General features: G+C 44.4%; 1 protein-coding gene across 2 annotated transcripts; it reads left to right on the top strand.

Moving 5' to 3' along the window:
• The first annotated feature begins 882 nt into the window (after window positions 1-882).
• On the top strand, window positions 883-19,859 carry grb2b (growth factor receptor-bound protein 2b). Of its 2 annotated transcripts, none has more exons than XM_058050100.2 (6): window positions 883-1,132; window positions 3,078-3,329; window positions 14,907-15,004; window positions 16,223-16,345; window positions 17,217-17,400; window positions 18,300-19,859. In XM_058050100.2, the coding sequence occupies exons 2-6, from the start codon at window positions 3,252-3,254 to the stop codon at window positions 18,483-18,485; spliced, it is 669 nt and encodes a 222-aa protein (XP_057906083.2). In that variant the 5' UTR covers window positions 883-1,132; window positions 3,078-3,251; the 3' UTR covers window positions 18,486-19,859. The 2 variants fall into 2 exon arrangements, with proteins under 2 accessions (XP_057906083.2, XP_057906084.2); XM_058050101.2 differs by having other exon boundaries at window positions 886-1,132; window positions 17,217-17,385; window positions 18,300-19,858.
• Window positions 19,860-21,543: the final 1,684 nt, after the last annotated feature.

Below are 21,543 nucleotides of genomic sequence, written 5' to 3'. Positions count from 1 at the left end.
TGCATATATTGAAAACAAAGTTCAGCTACATCCATCCATCCATCCATTCATCCATCCATTCATGCACTACATACATCCTGTATACTGCATACTGTATCCTGTAGATGTTGCATTGGATTGAATTAGCATAGCTTGGACGGGTGTACACAGTGGTGGGTGTTTCTTCTGAAAACAATACAAAGTGCATACGAAAACAAGGCTGTAGTTTTGGATGAGTTTAGGTCCAATTAAAACCTGTCATGTCTACACGATGCAATGCTAAACGTTCCCACGAGGCGGCGGCATTGTCATGGTATTTGGCCCAACATTCAAAGCAGATGACGTACAAAATAGGAATAACAAAGCAATAAACTGCAAAATATCAGACACACTATTACGTTCATCTGCTCTTGACCGCAGAAGACAAAGACAAAGATATTTATAATGGCTTTATTTAGGAGAATAAAGCCGTAATATTATAAATATTACATCGTACGTGTCAGAGGGAAAGGCGACTTTCTGCCCTTTACGTACCCAAGATTATTATTAGTACTTATTATTTCCAAAAGTTGAACTTTAACGTCTTTCTTTTCTAAATGTTTTGCTAGTCAACTATACATGGCCGAGGGCAAAGGTCACGTAAGTCCCTCCTTTCATAGCCGTCTCAGACAATGCCTGACCATAAAGTCTGAGATTTGTGGCCTTATTCTCGTGAATGTTGACTATTGTCCATATTGTCAGAGGTTCGGGCCCAATTTCCTTGCTATTCGGGTGGCTAAAAGAAGACCTTTACGGAAACGTAAAGCACTTCATACGGGCTGTGTATAAACCAGTGAAACGGTCCTAAAACCAACGGAAGCCGATAAGGGACGCCATTGGGCGGAGACAGTTGCAAGCGAAACAGCTGGAGTGGGCGGAGCTTGCGTCCGCACAGCACGAGCTCGACCGTCCCATCTCCGTGTGGAAGGAAGCGGAAATAAACGTCGCTAAGCTTATGCTAACAGCTACAGTCGGGCTCCGAGGACGGGCTGGAAGCGATACATGACACACATCGGCTGTTTTTGGACCGCCGAACAGACAGCCAGACGCGGGTAGCAACTCGACGGGGATTTATTTGTTACGGTGGTGACGTCGACACGGAACATCTCAGGTGGTGAGTTGGACTTCAGCGTTCCGTTTTTCAAGCCCAAAGTTGCCCCGCTGTTTCCTTTCGCGACGCAGGCTAGTCAAGTTGAGTGGGGCTAGCTAGCGGAGCTACGCTAGCAACAACAGCTTGCGCTACGAAAAAAAAGGTGTTTTCTCCGCTTGTCAGATTTGCCAACGCGAAGCTCTCGGCCGGGCTCCCGTCCTTCATGAACGTTTCCAAAGCGGCGTTTCCCCCGCGTTGACTAATATCGCCACCTCTTAAACCTGTTATGATGCATCAGTGGAAGCGAGTTTGATAACCACTTTGTATCGCCGTTATTGTTACCCGACCGTTAGCCAGCATGCTAGCCCTAGCATTGTAGTAGACAGGGCGCAGTCTTGTGGGGGCTAACGGAACAAGTCTGTCAAAAGCGCCACTTGATGACACTCAACGTACTATTCATATTTAAAGTGTTGTTTATGTGTACAGCACCAGACACAACACAACCCGCCTCGTCTTGTCTTACATTGTTTGACAGTGATCCAAATGATTTATTGATCACCTGTCTGACGATCATTTCAATTCATCATTGATTAGAGTCCCGTATTATATCCGCTATTGGAGGACTTTTCTGGAAGTGTCCTACATCTTCCGTCGTGTTCTGCACATAAAGCAACCAAATCCACTTTTGTTGTTGTCCCAGATCCAATGCCCTCACGGCGACGAAAGGTTGTGTTAGATTGTACGACGGCAACTTAATGAGATAAGGCAACATCATCCGTTTAGCCGCTGCAGGTTAAGCGAATGTATCGGTGACAGCTCTGCATAATCTGCACAGGTGGTTAGCCGTAAGTCTCTTTGGAGGCATTGGCAGCCTTCTCGCAGACATTTGCTATAAATGCATCAATAGTTAACCGTGTTTTTCAGCCATTGACTTAAAATAATGTTGAGCAACAAAGCCTGGAATGTCTGGACCGCACCATTTTCTTTGATGTCGGAGCAACAATTGCAGAAAAATATGGTGGTAGTTGTGATGATGAGTTTCAGTTTCCCACAGGACGCAATCCTTTACTAAAGGGCTAAAAAGCCACGATGCATCCATCTGAAGACACATCTGTGTGTTGTTAGGAGGGGTGCGAGCTCACGGTTCAATGCCTACCTTGGTGTTGGGGACACCGTTTGGGATAGTACGTTTTGAATGACGCATGTCAATGCAGCTGCAGGTAGTTAGCCATTAAATAGAAGTTTCAAATCAAAATATACAGTCCTTCCTTGTTTATTGCGGTTTATTGGTTCCAGACCCCACCGTGATAAGTGAATTTTCATGGATAAAGCATAGAAAACCTGTTTACGACCTTCGGAATTAGATCCTGCTAGACATGAAATAACACCCCTATAGTTACCTATACACTCATATTACCCAATAAAGTAGGTATATATCTGAGGAAATAAGACATGTAAGTGGTGTGTGTGTGTGTGTGGCAATAAATGTCTTCCGGAAGAGTGGACAGGAAGTGAATCCGGAAATGAGTTTTAGCAGGATTATGGCCACAACCATGGCCCATATTATTATGATTTCTGTGCACTGACTTGGGCCTGAATGCTGTGTCAGCACTTTCTTTCTGTGACTACAGTGGCTATTTTCTCATTCATTATATTACTGACACTTGGTGGCCAGTGTACATACTACATGTCATCACAATGTCTTTGAACGCATCTTCTGAATTATTGATGTAATTTACTTTATTATGGATAGTTGTTGTTGTGCCTGTGGTGACCGCTTGTATTGATGGTGGCTCAAATTGTGTCGGGCCGCCACAAATAAGTTGACTGTTTTATGATTTATAAGGTCTTGTCTGACGCCAGGATTTTCCCTACCTCAGCTACTTTTAGGCGGCTGTCAACATTTCCCACAAACCTGTGCAATTGTTGTCGTTTGTCTTAGTCAGCTTCTTCTCTCACCCTCTTACAGGAACCTCGCTGCGACCTTTATGTAAGGTCAAAGCCCTAAAGCAACGGGTCACAGACGGGAGGAGAGACTCGGAGAAAGGCATCTGGCCTCAGAAACCGGGATAAGCTGTGTTTTTACTTTTTATTCACTCCCCCAATCGCAACTAGAGCCAAGAAGTTGCCTGCCACGCAAACCATGGAGGCCATCGCCAAATACGATTTCAAAGCTACTGCTGATGATGAGCTTAGCTTTAAGCGTGGAGAAATCCTCAAGGTAAGCCAAACCTTTTTTTTCCCATTTGAGAGAATGTCTTGCCTGTAGAACCCATAATTATGAAATGAACTCTTGCTGTGGTTGGGGTTCCCCTGGGATCGCTCCATTATGTAAGCTGAGTTTAATAAGTCATCAGTATGAAATTGTGTTATTACTTCATGAGGCATGCAAAAAGGGAATAAGACGATGGAACCTCTCAGGTCCAAAATTAGTTTGGATGTGAAAACAACCTTTCCCACAGGAAATAATGGAAACGCTGTTCCAGGATCAAGCTGATGCCATCGTGAAACCTTTAGTAAATGCACTGGCAGCGTTCTACAAGTGTAATAAATAATAAGTTAACCACTTTCATCTTTGTTGCTTTTATGGTAAATGACACGGCGACAAAGGTGTTTATTGCACTGGTAAAGCTAGTGACTTCTTTTCGCCCCGTGGGAGCTTCCCGTGGGAGCTTCCCGTGGGATGCCGCTTCATGTTCACTATGAGGTTGGTCATATTCAACCTCCCCGTTCTGTTCCACTGTGCATGAAAAGTATTGCACTCATCTGAAATGTATTTTTACTGCTACTTTGGTAGCACGCTAGCAAACATTGGATGTTGCGATCACACGGTCGCCGCTGGACGGACGCTGTGCTATTCCTGTGTTTACAGATCACACTCGTCACCCATTCTTGTTGAGGCTAGTGCTTCTCTGGGGGAATAATGCCGCATTAAAGCCATCAAAACACACACTCGGTTGATCCATTGCACAATGAACTGAGCCCTAGTGAGGTGTACTGCGATCTTCAGAGATTCTGCAAGTCCCGCTCAGGATGCGTGATGACACATCATCCTGTCTGTTTTTTTTTTGTTTTTATTTTTAGTGTACGACCTTAGGAGCTTTGAAATGTACCAGTCGTGCTGTAATTCCGATAGTTTTGCTCTTTGCTCACCGTGAAATAGAATACACCAGATGCTTTCTTGTTGCCTCAACATGTCTGTCTGCAACCTGGCTGAGATGGCCAAGATACATGCTGCAATTTCTTACAGCGGTGTTCTTTGGATTTAAACACTGTCATCATAATCCCTTGGTCCGGAGCCATTCTGGTCGGGGGGGGGACAAGCCACTATATTGCACAATGCCATTACCGCATTTACCTTTATGACCTTGCTCTGGGGTATGCTCTCTTCAAAATAGCAAAACACATAGGCCTGCTTTCAACTGAGGCTCAATCACACGATATTTACATTTTCAAATCAAAGAAGCATTGATCGCATAACAATATGGTTGTCAAGTAATTGTATGATCCATTCATTATCAACTCAGTTGGTGTAGAGAGAAGAAGCTGTCCAGAAGGTTGGCGGTTTGATCCTCGCTCCCTCCATCCAGTCGCTTTTGATGTGTCCCAAGGCAAGGCACTTCACCCAAGCTGCTGGCGTATGAATGTGAATGAACGTTTGGTGGTGGCCGTAGAGTCCCAAATGGCAGCCACATTTCCGTCAGACAACCCCAGAGCAGCTGTGGATACAGATGTAGTTTACCACCGTGTGTGTGTGTGTGTGTGTGTGTGTGTGTGTGTGTGTGTGTGAGACAATGAATGATGGCTTGACTTCACCGTGAAGCGCTTTGGGTGCCCTGAAAAGTGCTATATAAAATGGAATCCATTATTATGAATTGATTAATTGTTGCAGCTTTAGTATACACACAAAAAGTAGTCTAATTCCATTTTTGAACCTTCCATTTTCAAGGTTCCACTGTATTAAAACCAGCATTGTGTATTAGTGGTTATTTTTCATTGAATACTTAGCCACTGCCACATGGATGGATGGCTAGATATTACACTCCCTGATATAATATTGATAGTTGGTCAAATTTCACATAAATAAAAGTGTCCTCCTCCATCTCAGTCTTTACAGCCCCACAATTTCTTTTCAGGTTATTTCTAGAGAGAATATGAATCTAAAATAGACTGCATAAATGCTGCCTCTGGCAGCGTCCATGATTCATCTGAATCATTTGTTGGCTGCTTTCCCCATAGGACTAATTCGCTTTTTTGAAGCAGGCACGATGTTCTTCCCTCTGTTGGATTCAATCCCCCCCTCATCCCTTTCATCTTATTTATGCCGTTTCCCCTCTTCCGCTTGATTCCACCCCTTCTTAATGCATCCATACTTAAAGCCTGAATGTGTTTTCCCCTTTTCATGTCTCATCCACTGACGCATGGTGCTTTCAAGGTGCAACAAGGAGCTCCACTTCACATAGTTGTAGACGGCGTTCTTAAACCTCAAGCTAGTTCCAGACTGTCCAAAAAATCAAGGAGATGTCTATTAGCTTTGACACGGCAACATCCTTGCTTGGGAACTGTAACGGATGCTATCAGGCACCACTGCTACCTCAAAGAGCTGACGCCTCGGCTTTTACTCGTCAGCCAGCGCTGTTCAAGCCTGGTTCAAACCCCAGCCAGGCATGTGCAGGGGTAGACCAGCCAGGGTACATGGGTGCTGTGACCCAGAGGTTTAGGGGGTTGGGGGGTGAGTGGGAATGGCTGTGTGACGAGACTGTACTCATTAAAGAACTGAACTTCACTTGACAGCATGGGCTTTTAGTTTGTCGGCTAGTGCGGCTGAGCTCCAAATCTGGTTCAAGCCCCGGGCGTGTGGAGGGTCGGACCACCGCAAAAAACAAGATTTGAAAACTGCTGGCATGCAAAAGTCCACTTGGAATCGTGCTAGCTCAATTTGTGTATATCCCCTGTTTTCCTCAGACGTCCACGCTGGTACCCAAATTTGGCGACCGGCTGAAGTAATTGCTCCTCAGTAATGCCAAAGTAAATGTAGTCAAAGCAGGCCATCTGCTGATGCTAGTGCTAATGCTAAACGGCTCTGCTCTAAGGACAAAAGGTCTCTCTCATGACAGTATTGGCCTTGCTTATTTAACATCCTCTGCTTTATACTCTTTTTTTTCTTTTTTTTTTTTAGTGTCTCTGGGAGATGCTAGCCGTGTAGCTAGCATGAATTGGGAATCATGAGAGAGCCCACTTGTAGTATATAAATCATGTCCAAATATTGGTGTATACATTGTATGAAGGGAACCATATTTACGTTCAGGCCTCATCATATACAGTATTATTGAATCATCGCAAAGCCATTAACATTTAAGGCATACTTAAATGTTAAAAGAACTCAATGCTTGGTGATACGTGTCCTTAAGATCAGCATTCCAATCGCTTTTATCTACCTGCGCCCGTATGTTGACCTCTGTAGTTAACGGATTGTGTTAAAGTTAAAGTCCTTCATCAGAGAGAGCTTTGTAACATCAAGAAAGGACCACATTGTACAATGTCACTAGGATATTTAGTAATCAGGTTCCACAACTTGCCTCTAGCAAGCAATCAGTGTGTCACTGTGTCTGACACAGCTGGCCATCAGGACCAGGCTCCCCTCTCATTCACAGCCTGGAGTCATCCTGCAACATTTACTTCCATCATCTGCCTTCTCATGACTCACCCAGCAAACTGCCCGTGCCGCTATATATGAATGCCAACGTCTGGTTGTAAGACACAAAGAACATGCTGGTATACTGGCATGATTCGGAATGTAAAGAGCCTTCATTTCATCTGCTGCTGTCCTTAGTGGTTTTGGATCCATCAACTTTGAGGCGAAGCAGTCTCTAGTCTGGCCACTGCCCCAAGCACTTGTTCTCATTTCCTCCTTAAATAAATGAAGATTAACAGGCCTTCTTGCTGGCAGAATGGCCCCCTGTCAACAGATCTCTGAGCACAGTGTTAACAACAGTGCTGAATTTGAGGCCCCATCCACATACAAACATCTAACACCGCATGCGGCATGTGAAGATAGCATGGAAGTGTTTTACCAAATGACATTTAGTGGACTTACACCAACGGACCCGAGGCTTTTTCTGGAGACGTCGTATCCCTGTTTTCCATACATTTAAGGAACCGGAGACAGACCGGGACCTCACTTGAAAGGAAGCAAAGGCCAAGCTGGCGCACCACAGAGGAGGGTGTTCCGATCAATATCAATAACAATGCCTGTTCATTTGTACTTTTAAACATATTTGGTTTGCTTTTCATGTTTTCTACTTGGCGTTCCTCCCACAGAGCTATTCCTCTCTATTACAGCGGCCATTACAATTACATGGACATGCGTCATGCCCCTTTCTACAAATTAGACAATGACATCATCGAGCCCCCAACCCCTACAAATAATGCTAGTGCCTCCATGACCACACAGGGCACCATCATCTTGCACTCATCTAGGCTGTATTATTACACTCTGTCTGTTGCTTTTTAGCCTTAAATTGAGTATTCAGATTCACAGCATCAAACTGTCACACAGGCGAAACGTACAAGCGCTAGACAACAAGTAGCAAAATCATAAAAAAACAGGTTTCTGTTGCTAGATCTCAACTCTCAACCCCCACGTCACTTCCTGCCCACACATGCAGAACCCATTTATTGCAACACACACAATGACAAGTTTTATTTATGTCTTTTCTTTGATTTACTATATTGGGTGATATGAGTCTAGCGGTTACTACATGGGTGTTATTTCATGTCTAGAGGGTTCAAATACTATTAAAACCCATATTTAGGTCATGCTCTAACCATGAAAATACAATTAGTATTGCTTAGCTTTTCCTTGCTAGTTAAATGGCTGATTTGGAGCTGGCCCTTGGTCTGAATCCCCGAATCTTTCCCAACCTCGGCGCCAAATGGGGTTTACACTCCACATGTCCACAAACTTATGATATCTGCGTGCACACTATTAGTATAAAATACCACAGCGTAGCTTTTCTGGCATCCTGTTTGTCATCCAACCCCCCTGCAATTTCCTGCACCTCCACAGCAAACTCCAGCAACACTTTGCATGCAGCACACAGTTGCACTGATGATTCAGAGCGATGCATACGTTGGAGTAAGACTGAAGCAGTCATGTGCTCTCAGCCAAAGCCTCAGCCCTTTTCAAACGCTTCCATTTGCACTATGTTGTTGTTGTTTTCTTCCACTTTGGCCTGGCTAATTCCATTTTCTCTGTAAAACCCCATCAGCGTTGTCTTGGGAGCAGAAAGGAGCTTTCAAGCCTGTTTGATCCCTTCAGGTGTATTGATGAGTCGATGAAAAATGTTTGATAAGCGCAGACTTGTGACACCTAAAAAGAGTCAGCTGTGGGTGTCTGTAGTTGTCTTGGCTGCTTGTGCGGCTATAAATGGAGAGCTGAGTGGTCAATGACTCCCTGATTTGTTGTTCATAGCGTAGTACATCTCGTACACTGCCTAAGATCATTCTTCTTAAAGTGGATGGAATGGTTGTATTTTATTTGACATTTTATTCAGGAGTGTCTGCATACATGGAAATCACCTACCATTTATGTCTATGATGGGATACTTGCGCATACTTGTGTCCATCTATTGATTCAAGTATTTTAGAGAAGGATACTTCAAGAATTGGGAGGTTCCTTGACTGTACTTTAGGATCCCTCCTTTTTCTCCATATACGTACATGACTTTTCTCTACCCTGTAAAATGGCTATTGACTCCTCACTGAATCTGCCAAAACCTCTGTTACATACCGTATGTACCGTTTGGGGTTCTAAATTATCTGACCGCCCCTTCCATTTTTGTAAGGGGAGGGCGGGCTTCATTGGCTTTGAGGAGTCAACCAAACGTGCCATGTAAGGTAGCTGGATTGTCATTGAAACAAGCGTTCAAAGTTGCCTCTGTGGTTTGTAGGTAGACTACTGTCTGCGTACGGACAGTCTTCCTATGCCAGGACCGCTCTGGTTTCAGATTCTTTTGTGTTGTGGGCCTACTTCTACCTCACTTCCATAGTAATTACATTGTCACCCTTTGATCTCCGTGGTGGTTTAGTTTCAAGTACAGAATGACCGAGTTGGTCTCGGTCATGCCGTGCTTGCTGATCAAGCTGTGGTTTATGGTTTATTTTGAAGGTAATTGGCGCTAAATGTGAAAACTGAAAATTGGGGCAAATTGATGTCCATGGGCATTTTCTGCTTTTATCTCATACTGACAGCACTGCCGTCACGCTGCCGGTCCAAGTGCCTGTGCCAAAGCATGTGGAAAGTACAAATGTTGCCCAAGTGTAGAGATGAAGGAAAATGTGTTTGCATGAGCTATCTTTTGTCCCGGTTTGTACTTCCTTGTATTTGCAACATCTGCTGCAAGTCAACATACAGCAGCGGGCCTGGGGGGCTGATTTAGGTAGCCAAAACCCCCACGTAGCCTCTCAGGCCCAATAGCCACCAATATGTCAGCACACCTGCCGCGACTTGGAAGCTGAACCCTGCCAGCTTGGATTTATAACCCCCCCCCCATCTACCCTTCCTCACCTTGACGGAGCAGTAAAGCATGTTGAGGAGGGGCATCACAGGCCATCATTCAGATGTAAGCCTGGTGGTTGCCTTCATGTTGGCGCGCTTTAGTTACCCTTTCATTTGGTGATTAATATAAATAATGTATGACGGTGGCACGTAGTGTTCTCCATGTAAAATATAATCACTGTTATTACAAAAAAAACTGACTAGCTCTCACACAAATCCAAATCATGTGTTGACTGGCCCAAACCGCTGCGCTGCAAAGTAACTAAAAGGACAGCATTTGGTATGAATGATTTATGTGGTTTATTGATGTTGGCGTTTGTTGCTTCTCTCACTGCTTCTTTTCTTCTGAAGAAAGATGATATTTAAATTGTACCACTGGCGGATTTTAGCTGTGGGTTCTATTGGAGATTGCTTTGGGTACAGAAGAACTTTTCGAAAGAGCAAGCACAAATGCATGACAGTACTCCCAGCAGAAAGGAACATAGGGTGGCTTGTTTGCCTGCTCTGCAAAAGAGATGCCTTCCTTTTACACACTTTTTGTACCCTTGAGGAGTTTTCCTAAGCGGATCACAAGGAGTCTGATTCTTTAAACTGGTCCTCTCTCTCTTCTCTCGCTCTTTCCTGACTTCTTTGTCGTTGATCATTTTTCAGACACTCTTCTCCGCCGACACCCTCCGCCCCGTTTCTTTCTGCTCTTCCTCTATTGGACTTAGTGCTGAGTCAGAGAGCTGTAATTAGGACTCCTCCTCATCTCCACATCACTTCCTGCTGATGCGTGCCAAAAGGAGACATCTGTATTTAAAACAAGAACGCCATCGTTCTCACTCGTGACTTCAACTACATCCCACGCTACAAAGCCTGAGTTGAACGATGGGTCAGGAATCGCACACTTTCTTGGTTTCTTTTGGCTTTTTGCTGATGTCGGAGTCACCACACTCGTTGGCATTTTTCTAATGAGCCCTCATTAACAAGTAGCAACTAATGATGTATTATATTATTAGAGGATACGAGTAGGATTCTGTACAGGACTACAAACCAGTACATGGATGTGTTCTGTTATACAGTGGAACCTGGAAATATGAATGCCCTTATGACAAATCAATTTGTCAAATCCCCACAGATCTAGCATGAATATATTGTGACATTTTGCCTCCTCAATCCTTTTTTGCTTTCTGTTAACTGCTAAATGGGAACTTGGTTAATAATGGTGTATGGTGACACTTTCAATTTCAGTATTTTCCCCAGGGAAATCGAGATGATAAATGAAGTCATACGAGACGGCTTGTAGGTAGTACACACTTGTGTAGAGTAGCTGAAGGACTATGACTCGAGGTGCGATATGCGTTATGATTCCGTAGGCTGTATAAGAAGATTAATCTTTATTATAAATGCTTAGATTTAGTGAAAGCACCGTAATCACCCTCGGTCTGAGACGGTGAGCTCATGACCTCCCTATGGTCTTTTCAGATCAGAGTCTGCCGCTTCCCTGCTGGGAGTAAAAGAGGTCATACTCATTTGCGAGCAAGCGGTGTGCTAGATTGAATTAACAAACAAATATGCACGCCATGTAACCTTAGGAAAAAGAAAAAGTGGAAGATTACAGTATTGTAGTCTGTATAGTCTGTGCTGCGTGGGAGAAAGTTAGCACACACGCACACGCACACGCATGGTGTGCATGACGTGTTGCTGCTTGCTGAAACACAAGGAAACAAAGCATGAACATGTTCCGTGTGTGGAGAGTGTGTATTTACGGCTAAGGCGAGCTACGTTCATGTGCTATGTGCTCCTGGTATTTTTTCACTGAGAACCTGCATGTTGCCATGGGGCACTATCAAACTGTCCTTCCATTAACGCCCTAAAACACAACCTGGTGAAAATATATCATGGAGTCAGAGTCGCGCGCACACAACCATACAAGCTAACACTGCTAGCTTCCACTCAGACTCTGGAGGAGGAGATTCAGCCAACTTTGGCCGGCGTTTATTACCGTTTCAGCCTGTATAGGCGGGGAGGTGATTGTTCAGAATGATTTGGTGTCGCGCCTGAGCGATCTGCTAAGTAAATACTTCCCCTCACGATGACAGCCTTCCGTTTATCTTGTATACCCACCACGGCACGCAGTCAGCAACTGGCCTTGTTTACGTTCATCCTTTATACCGGTATCATTTGTAAGTCACCTGCGTATCATTGGGAGAATCTATACCGTTGGATGAAAACTATCATCCCTATTCTGAAGCCACAGATTGAAACCAGCAATGTTTTATGCAAGCCAGTCTGGAAGTTGCCTTTTAACTCTGAGAGACTCCAGCAAGCAAAATCTGTCTTTCTCTAATGACTGAGCTGTCTCACGCTCAGATTATCTCACACTCCACAGTAATCCGCGCTCTTGATTTATTTCAATCCCTTGCGGACTGCGCCAGACGTAGTGTATTTAGCTTCTTCTTTACCATGTGTCGGCTGTCCGTCTCCCTCACCTCGCTCTCCCCTCTGCTGTGAGGGTTTTTTTACAGGCCATCTACCCTGTGTGCACTGGACTGTTTGTCTCCCAAGACTTTCTGTTGTAATTGTAGAGGAAACCGTGATGGATGAGTTGAATTTAATCTCCTATGGCTGTGGTTTTGACTAAATCAAATCAAATCCCTAAAAATGATTATCGCCTTATGATGTTAATAGTGTCAACAATGATATGTTCCCAGTATTGTTCAATTGTAAGAAACGGCAGGCGTTTAAAGTTGGATCAAAGAATGTGAGTTGGTTGGCTTTAGTCAGCTGCAAAATGTCACGATAAAAGTCATTTATTCATTCTGTGAAAGCGCCTCTTGAATAACCCGCGAGTCATCTACTGGTTTTGCTATAATGATCTTATATGTGAGAGACGGGGTATGTGGTGGCAGCTGTGGACGAGATAATCCCTGGGATGGACCTTAGCCTCTCAAATAGAAACTTATATCTATTGTGGCGCAATCAGATTAAAAAGACAAAAAACTCTCCAGACAAAGGAGGGCGCAGATGCAAATCATCCAATCATTGCCTTGGAACAGAGACAGAAGTCAGTCGGAGACATATTGCTGTGGTGTCCCATTTCTGTATGCTAGGAATACTGCCTGCCCAGCAGATATTTACTTCTGCTTTTGCTGCTCGGTTCTGAGAGACACCAGAGCCGATGAAAAATCCCAGCAACTATGGTGGCTTTTATGTGATTTGGAACCAAAACAAACTGTTACGTACTGCTCTGTTCACTCGCTAAAACTTAACCGCCTAACCAATGTGTCATTGCACGAGTGCTGTGCAGTAGCGGTTCACATTGTGTATAGTGCTATCTGTTCATAGGATAATGGATGGGTTTTTAAGATCAGATAAGCAATCTGCTCTGTGATCGCTATTTTCCAGACTATAAGGTGCGTCAGTCAAAGAAATTGTCATTATGGAGAAGACTCACTGGACTCCAAGTTGCATTTACCGGCACTTATGATCAACCTACTATCATCAGCTGTCATGAGTGGCTGCACTAAACTATGAACAAAGGACATAGTCTGGAAAATACGGTGCATTTTATGAATTTAACACAGCTTTTTTTGAGTAGCAAGAAAGTATTCCATCAAACATTGATGCATTTATTTAAAGGGGACCCAATATGCTCCAGAATTTGCACCTATTCAGCTGTATTTCTTTGGATTTCGTGATTCCAGAGAAAACACCAGAATACACCATTCCAAGTACATTTATCGGTCAGAAATGTGGAAAAAGCATCATAGGTCCCCTTTAAACCTTTTGCCCGTATTTCATTTTCAGTGGGGCCAAAAGGCTCTTTGGATTATTGCAGCTTTTTGGTGACGCTTGTTTCAGTTAAGTGTATGTTTTGTTGAGCACCTGAGCTCCAATGCAACAATGGCAAAAAACAAGCAATGCCGCTGTTTGCTCTAGTGTCAGAAAACTGGAACAAACTTTTTTTCTGTCATGTAAACGCAGGGAAAAGCCATGCTAACGTGCCATGTGTCAATTTATCAGCACCGTATTTTGACATAGAAAGGGTTTGTCACTCCTCCTCTATAGACGCTTGCCAGGAAGTAGGTTGAATGTGGCTGGAGAAGACAACACTTCCACCAGTTGTTGTTGCTATGATTGCTTGCATTTCATTTCAAGCGGGTAACGTTGTTCTAATGTTTCCTGTTCTTCCACCGTCTGTCTTCATCCACTTCTCCTAGCACTCCCACCACTGCTAACACAGCCTTGGGGGGGCTACGCTGTGCAGTGACCCTGATTGCTTTTGTGTACGTGGTGTAGATCAAGCCAGTCACATGTTGTATGTTCACGGATAACGCCAGCATGTTTACAAACTCAAATTTATCCTGTTTATTAACACCATGGGATCCACCAACACATGTAGGACGTTTTCAAAGGTATCAGGAATGATTGACATGTTTGGGCTTCTGTCACATCTGCTATGTTTTAAGGTGTGCGTCGTGTCTTAAATAAAGCCTAAACCTATCCCTTGTCCCAGTCACGGCCATGTCAACTGGTTAGGCTGGTCTCATGCAGGCCAGCAGCTGGGAACGGCTGGTGACAGCTGGCATTCTGCAGGCTCACTGGAGCAAAAAGACCCAGGCCACTCGCAATTCGCTCGGCCAACGGGACAGCTGTCATGGCTGGGTGAGGGGGAAATGATTGATTTTTATGAGAGATGGAAAGACGCGGCAGGGAAAAGGTGATTAAGACGACTGTCAAAGGACCAGGGATGACAGTGGACTTTAACCAAAAGTTCAGGAACTTTTAGTTCCTGGTAACTCCAAGCTGCTGCTTCCTGTGGCCCAGTGTAAAATATATAACCTGGAGCTTTTTGGTGTAGTCCAGAGAGGACGACGCATACATTCTATCACAGATCATTCACTGTTGTTGTACAGTATAAAGAGTGTGGACATGTGGATCATATTTCTAAATGAGACGCACTTCACCCTCACTGTCACTATTAAGGCACACGTACTGGAAACTTGACCTTTTTACGATGCAGTCTTTTTTAATGATCTTGATTATGTTTGCCTGTCATGTTCTTCTGAGGTTTGTTTCAAATATTTGCCCGGCAGATACCCTGTACGCGGTACACCATCCAGAGACACCGGAAATTTAGTTAGATGCTTAATAGCCCAATTTAAATGTCCCGCTCGATGTAACTGGTTTCCATTGTTGACACGCATGCTGCAGTTCCAACTAATGATCCTCTGTTTGCTTTGTCTTGGCCAGGTCTTAAATGAAGAGTGTGATCAGAACTGGTACAAGGCAGAGCTGAATGGAAAAGACGGCTTCATTCCCAAGAATTACATCGAGATGAAAGCACATCCGTAAGCATCTCATCATCAATATGTCTGGGAACTGCACATTTTGGCTTTGGGGTCATCCCAACAGTGATGGCACGTACTGATGGCGTTATCATCCGTTGTATTTTCACTAATCCTGCTAACAACTTGCAGTCAAACTGTCAGGAGGATTGTGGTGGGAAAAAGTCAATTAGTGGTGGCCTAAGACTTCTGCACTAAAAGTCATTTAGCATTAAAAGGCAGCCCCCCCTTGCATGGGATGCGATGGCGTGTGCCCTACGACACACGCCTGCCGCCACCTCCGACCAAATGCTGGTTAAAGAGGCCGATGGCGATTCCAGGAGAAATACACAAAGTCCAACCAAAGTAAATCTAGTCTAGTAAAGTACATCTTTGGAAAGGCAAAAGCTACCAAAATCAAACATGTGATTGTGCTGCTGAGCTTCCCCCTGCAACCCCCTATAATGGTCTTCCCCAGCCAGTGATGGGCACTCCAACTAAAGCTGGGCGGACCTGATGTACGTGTAACATGCCGCAGGCCTTTTGCCCTTAATTAATTATTGACCTTATGATTGTTGCACCATGAGACGTACCTTTTTCCTCGGTGGGTGAATCCTACTGGACTTTGCTGTTGCCGTGATCGCTGTGAAGTACCCGTAGACCTGCCAGATGACCTGTATTAAAGGGGCCATCAGTCCAAATGACACTTTTTTCCACACAATAGCGCTTGTCCATGTCTCTATTCTCCATGGTTATGTGTATGTAGGAATGAGACTGGGCTGTCACTCACGCAGGGAAACTATTGACAATTGGCAGTCACGGCTGAGCAGCAAGAGCGCCGGATATGGTCCATTTGAACCTTAATGCCCACAAGTGGTAGGACAATTATTGTCCAGCAGCAGTTGCTATCACGACAGGCCTAGATACACATGATATATGTCATATGGGATGTGTGCAGAAGCTATGCTTTGCAGTACAATCAGCGGTGGATACAAAGTGCTTTTTGCATGAAGAGGGAAGCGTCTAACTGCCAAAAAGATGCTAGCGGCTGGTGATGCTGTCCTTGAAGCACTCCATCAGCCAAGAGGTGGCCAAGTCATTAGCAACATGATACGTGAAAAGCTTTCTTTTTCCACCGCTCTTATGCAGCAGCATCCAAATAGTGGAAGATGACATACATCCTGTCATCCTGGCTGTGGGTCAAAGTCATGTCATAAGCTCATCGTTTTGCTCCTCCTCCAGGTGGTTTTTTGGGAAGATCCCTCGAGCCAAAGCAGAGGAGATGCTCAACAAACAACGGCACGATGGCGCCTTCCTCATTAGAGAAAGTGAGAGTGCACCGGGCGACTTCTCCCTCTCCGTCAAGTGAGTAGCGCCGCCAACGCCGCTTCCTGCCACTCCAGCTAAACATTAGCCATCCATCATCGTTCACGCTTGTTCACACAGTTGATCAGCTACACAAGTTTCCATGCTCTGCTAGGCTGAATCACGGCCACGGCCACGGCCACTTCCTTATTCAGAAGAATAGAAGTCATCCCTTCCCTCTGAGTCCGGCTCACTCGTTTTTTCCAGTATTTGCTTAGCAAACCGTCTTACTTCCTCATAAGTGTTTCCATTCTGACCTCCGCAACGACGCATCATGTCGCAGCAGGTCACGTTTGACTGCTCTCCTTTGACGGCCATTGTTCATCCATTGTTCATCCATTGTGTCCATGAAATAACACCCCTATAGTCACCTTTACACTGGTATGACCCAATATATTAGATATCATAATAATAATAGGACATATTAGACATCAGACATTCGCAGGTTCTTGTTTTTTCTAGACAGCCTACTTCCTGCTTTGGCTATTGTCTCAATATCAATGTATTTATACTCGTATTAGCCAATATAGTACTTATAAGATAACAGTAAATGTGCTTCCTAGGCGACCTTAGTGGGGGGCCAGATGTTAGAGGACAGGAAGTGATGTTGGAGGTTGTGTCTACAAGAAATCGTTTTTGCCCATCATGCCTCATTCTTGTCTCACAGATTCCTGTTCCAATGCTAATGAATTAGCTTCATTGAGCCAGTTTTATGTTTAATTTACCAATATGAAGCCGTAGCCAACCACCAAACGGCATCATTTACTGATGAATTAGTTTTTGAAATGCTGTTGGAAACGTGATGTAGATGATACATGATGAATATATCTTCCTTTTGTAGCCCATTTACCACCAGAACCATCTTTTCCAGGTTTGGGAACGACGTGCAGCACTTCAAGGTTCTCCGTGATGGAGCCGGGAAGTATTTCCTATGGGTGGTGAAGTTCAACTCCCTCAACGAGCTGGTGGACTACCATCGTTCCACCTCCGTCTCCCGCAACCAGCAAATCTTTCTGCGAGACATCGAGCAGGTCCACCAGGTAACAACTGTCACGGTAACTTCCTGCGGTGCTTTTTCTTCTTCTTCTTCTTCTTCTTCTCCCTCCCTGGTCACATCGCTGCCATATTAGAATATCCTCTATGATATATCATATACTATCATCTATACTAGATTTTAATTAGAATATCCTCTATGATATATCATATACTATCATCTATACTAGATTTTAATTAGAATATCCTCTATGATATATCATATACTATCATCTATACTAGATTTTAATTAGAATATCCTCTATGATATATCATATACTATCATCTATACTAGATTTTAATTAGAATATCCTCTATGATATATCATATACTATCATCTATACTAGATTTTAATTAGAATATCCTCTATGATATATCATATACTATCATCTATACTAGATTTTAATTAGAATATCCTCTATGATATATCATATACTATCATCTATACTAGATTTTAATTAGAATATCCTCTATGATATATCATATACTATCATCTATACTAGATTTTAATTAGAATATCCTCTATGATATATCATATACTATCATCTATACTAGATTTTAATTAGAATATCCTCTATGATATATCATATACTATCATCTATACTAGATTTTAATTAGAATATCCTCTATGATATATCATATACTATCATCTATACTAGATTTTAGCACAACTAAGAAATGCTTTCTGGACACATTTTACTCCCTCAAAGTATGCATGCAGAAGTACGTGTACATCTAAGATGAAGAGCAATTTACATATGGAGGTGCCGCTGCCGCAAGTTGACCCTGCATGCCTTGCGGGCACCTTTTCATGTGCATCTGTCTCCAATGCAGCTGCCCCCCCCGTAGCGTTTGCCCGCCCACCCCCTTCCGCTCTCGCTAACCTCTTCCCGCCTCCCGTTTCCTTCTTTCCGTTGCCCAGCATCCCACGTACGTGCAGGCGCTCTTTGACTTCGACCCCCAGGAGGAAGGAGAGCTGGGTTTCCGACGCGGCGACTTCATCCAAGTCCTGGACAACTCCGACCCCAACTGGTGGAAAGGCGGCTGCCACGGCCAAACGGGCATGTTCCCCCGCAACTACGTCACGCCTGTCAATCGGAACATGTGAAGGCGGTCCCGCCACGTAAACGGCAAACACCACCACCATCGTCATTCTAGGTCTCATCAGCCCCCTCCCTCCATGCCATCCCCAGCCAGCCCCTCCCCTCGTGGCCGTCACAGTAAGAGGAGCAGAAGGAAGAAAGCCAAGACGTGAAAGTGAGAGCGGTGAAGCTGAGCAGAAGCTAGCTAAAACTTTGAAGCGCCACTGAGGGAATCCGAGAAAAAGCGTAGTGCAGGCAAGCGTGAAGATCAGCAAATGACTTCCTTGACTTCTTATCATTCTGCCTTCTCCTCTTTTCTTTTGCCGCATGTTATTTTAATGGAAACAAAAAAATGTCAAAAGAAATGCTTTTAAAAGTGTAGAGAAGACAAGTGACGCCACGCAGCATTTCCATGTCCAAGATGACGGGCCGTCAGCGTCTGGCTGTGTAAAGAAATCTACCATAGAGAGAATCCATTTTTGAAGAATATATATTATATATTTCTATGTGTTTGTCTCTATTACCATTGTATTATTTTCCATGTGTACATGACGTGCTTCCATCTGAGCCGTCTCAGATGGGCACCGCGTGACGTTCATTCATTCATTCATTCATTTTCGCTCAATTCTTTTGCTTCTGGCTTTTTTTATACAAGGAAAAAAAAGTGGAGCTAGAATCCCATCCCGTCGGGAAGCTCCCGTTGACCAGCAAGCGAGGTGCGAGGAGGTGCGAGGAGGTGCGAGGAGGTGCGAGATGCAGGCCCTGCATGAGGTCAGCCCCCCGCCCCCCAAAGGCCATGTATTTATTGCCGCCATTTTGACTTGGCCACGAATGTAGCCGACCCAGTCAGTCCACAGACCTTGTGACCATGAGGGAAGCGGGCTCGGAGAACAAGGGACTCCATGCGGGTCCTCATACCTGACCTGACCTTGGATACTCCCGTCGTGTAATCTGCAAGCGCCACAGATTCACGCCTCCAAAAACTGAGAGATTGTCTCTTTTTGTTGATCGGCTGAAAACGAAACGATGGAAAAGATTTTGGTGTTCTTCATTTTTGTCAAATGTGGTGTCCAGCACTTTGTCCTTGTTGTCGGTCAAAGATTTCCACCTCCATTTTAGCCCACTTTCTTTGTCGTCTCTCTGGATAGTGCCTTTCTCTCTAACATCCCGCCCTTGCCCCCGCCCCGCCCCCTTTATGGGGCCAGAAGCTACAGTGAAACGGTGTACATAGTCCAACCTTCTCCTACGTCACCTCGCCTTCACCTTAGTCCTCACCCACATGGAAGTCTTCTTATTCCATGTCTCTCTCGCCTCGTCTCACCTAATCATACTCTTTTGGTTTTGCTTTTTTATTTGCATTTTTGGTTCTTGATTTCAATTAATAAAATGCAATTATCAAAAAATTGGATTTGTGTCATCAATTATTCTTTGAATTGTAAAAATTCACTCCTCCCGGGGCTTGAAGAAGCTGCCATAAAGGAGGGATGACTGTTGCAACACTTATTTTAAATGCTAGTGGCAGGTATGCGCTAGGCTGCTGTGTTGGTCGTCAGCAAAGTATTTTCTGAACCATTCCTGCTATTTTTGCTATTACATGCAAATGTTGGTGTGTGTACTTCAAGTGCAGACATCTCCAGCCGGCGTCTCGATTCTCCTTTCAAAAAGCTAGAATGTTCCTGCCTGGACGGGATGATGGGACAATGGGACGCTGGCCTGCATGCTAACAATGACGACCCCCTGATCCTCCCCCCGCGTCTGCCCACAGGCACTCTTTGCCTGCCAGTTGAAGAGGTCAGCTGCCAGTTTTATCTCCAGCAGCCTGCTCCTCCTTGGAAGGATGAAGGATGCGCAGGGCTTTTCATACCTGTCTATGCGGCGTGGACAATGTCATCTTGCCACGACTCAAAGTGCGGTCTATTCCTAAACACGCCGCTTCCATCAGCTGCCCCCTTCCCTTTCACCGTATGAAAGACGGCGGTCTGCTTCAGCGCTCCCATTCACTCCGGCGTAGCCAGTGAGGCGTTCAATGAACATACATGATGCTGGCTGCGGCTCGGCCAGCTTGTATGTCAGGTTAGCTGGACTCTTGGGTGTCCGTGGGTGTCGGTGCGGGGGCCATGGCCGATGAAACGCTTCTGGTATTGATTGTCATTGAAGTTTTGTGAGTTTGCCTTTAATTGTGGTCATAGAGACGTTTTTTTTAGAACATTTTAAGAATATATGAATACACCTATATCAGCAACAAACATGCAATTATACAAATAAATGATGAAATATATTTCATAGTGCAAAACAACTTTTATTTTCCAATATCTGTTTCCTGCCTGGCCAGAATACCTGACCTAGTATACTCTGTTAGAGCATGCTGAGGGGCGCACCTGTCTCGGGGTTCTTTTTCTGGCGTCCTCCCATTCCTGTATTTTTCAATTTTTATTTCAAAAACTCTCAGGTTGCCTCGAACTGGGAAATGCCAGGCCTGAGCAACGATCCAACAATATGTAAAATACATAAAATACGAAGGTACTTATGAAGATGAAGGTTGATCCCGCTCGTATCATCCAGTAGTGATGCTGCCATCGCCGTCCATACTGACCAGATGACCCCTGACCCCGGACCCCCCATCCAGCATGCCAGACAATATGAGAGATAGAGCTTGTACCCTAAGGTGCTGCTGACCATATGTCTCAAGTTAAAAGCTCTCTCTCAACTTCTAAGACGATTGGAGGATTTGTCAGCAGAGGAAAAGATTAGCACAATATCGTATCTCCAACCTTTGGCTCTCGGTCTAGTCACAGATGATATCTCTAGGAGATGGCTCCATGCTGGCTACTCATGAAATCCCAGTAAAGTGCGTAGGAGAGGGGGGCGTCCAGCAAGGCATGCTGGGTAGCCAGTGGTACCCTTTATGATTGCAAAATATGTTGAGGAGGTTATCAGAGAGGTCAACAAGAAGTTATACTTTTGATATTTTATTGTTTATATTGTTGTTGCCGCTGGACTACCCAGCATGCCTTTCGGGCATTTGGAATCAGGGGTTATGTTTAGTTCTTAGGTGGTAAGTATTCCTTAGTTGATGTGGTCAAT

The sequence above is a fragment of the Doryrhamphus excisus genome, linkage group LG16 (genome assembly GCF_037039965.1).
Source record: "Doryrhamphus excisus strain RoL-2023G ecotype Guam linkage group LG16, RoL_Dexc_Guam_v1.1, whole genome shotgun sequence".
Lineage (NCBI taxonomy): Eukaryota > Metazoa > Chordata > Actinopteri > Syngnathiformes > Syngnathidae > Doryrhamphus > Doryrhamphus excisus.
The sequence above is the reverse complement of the archived record's forward strand: the minus strand, read 5'-3'. Positions and strand labels throughout refer to the sequence as shown.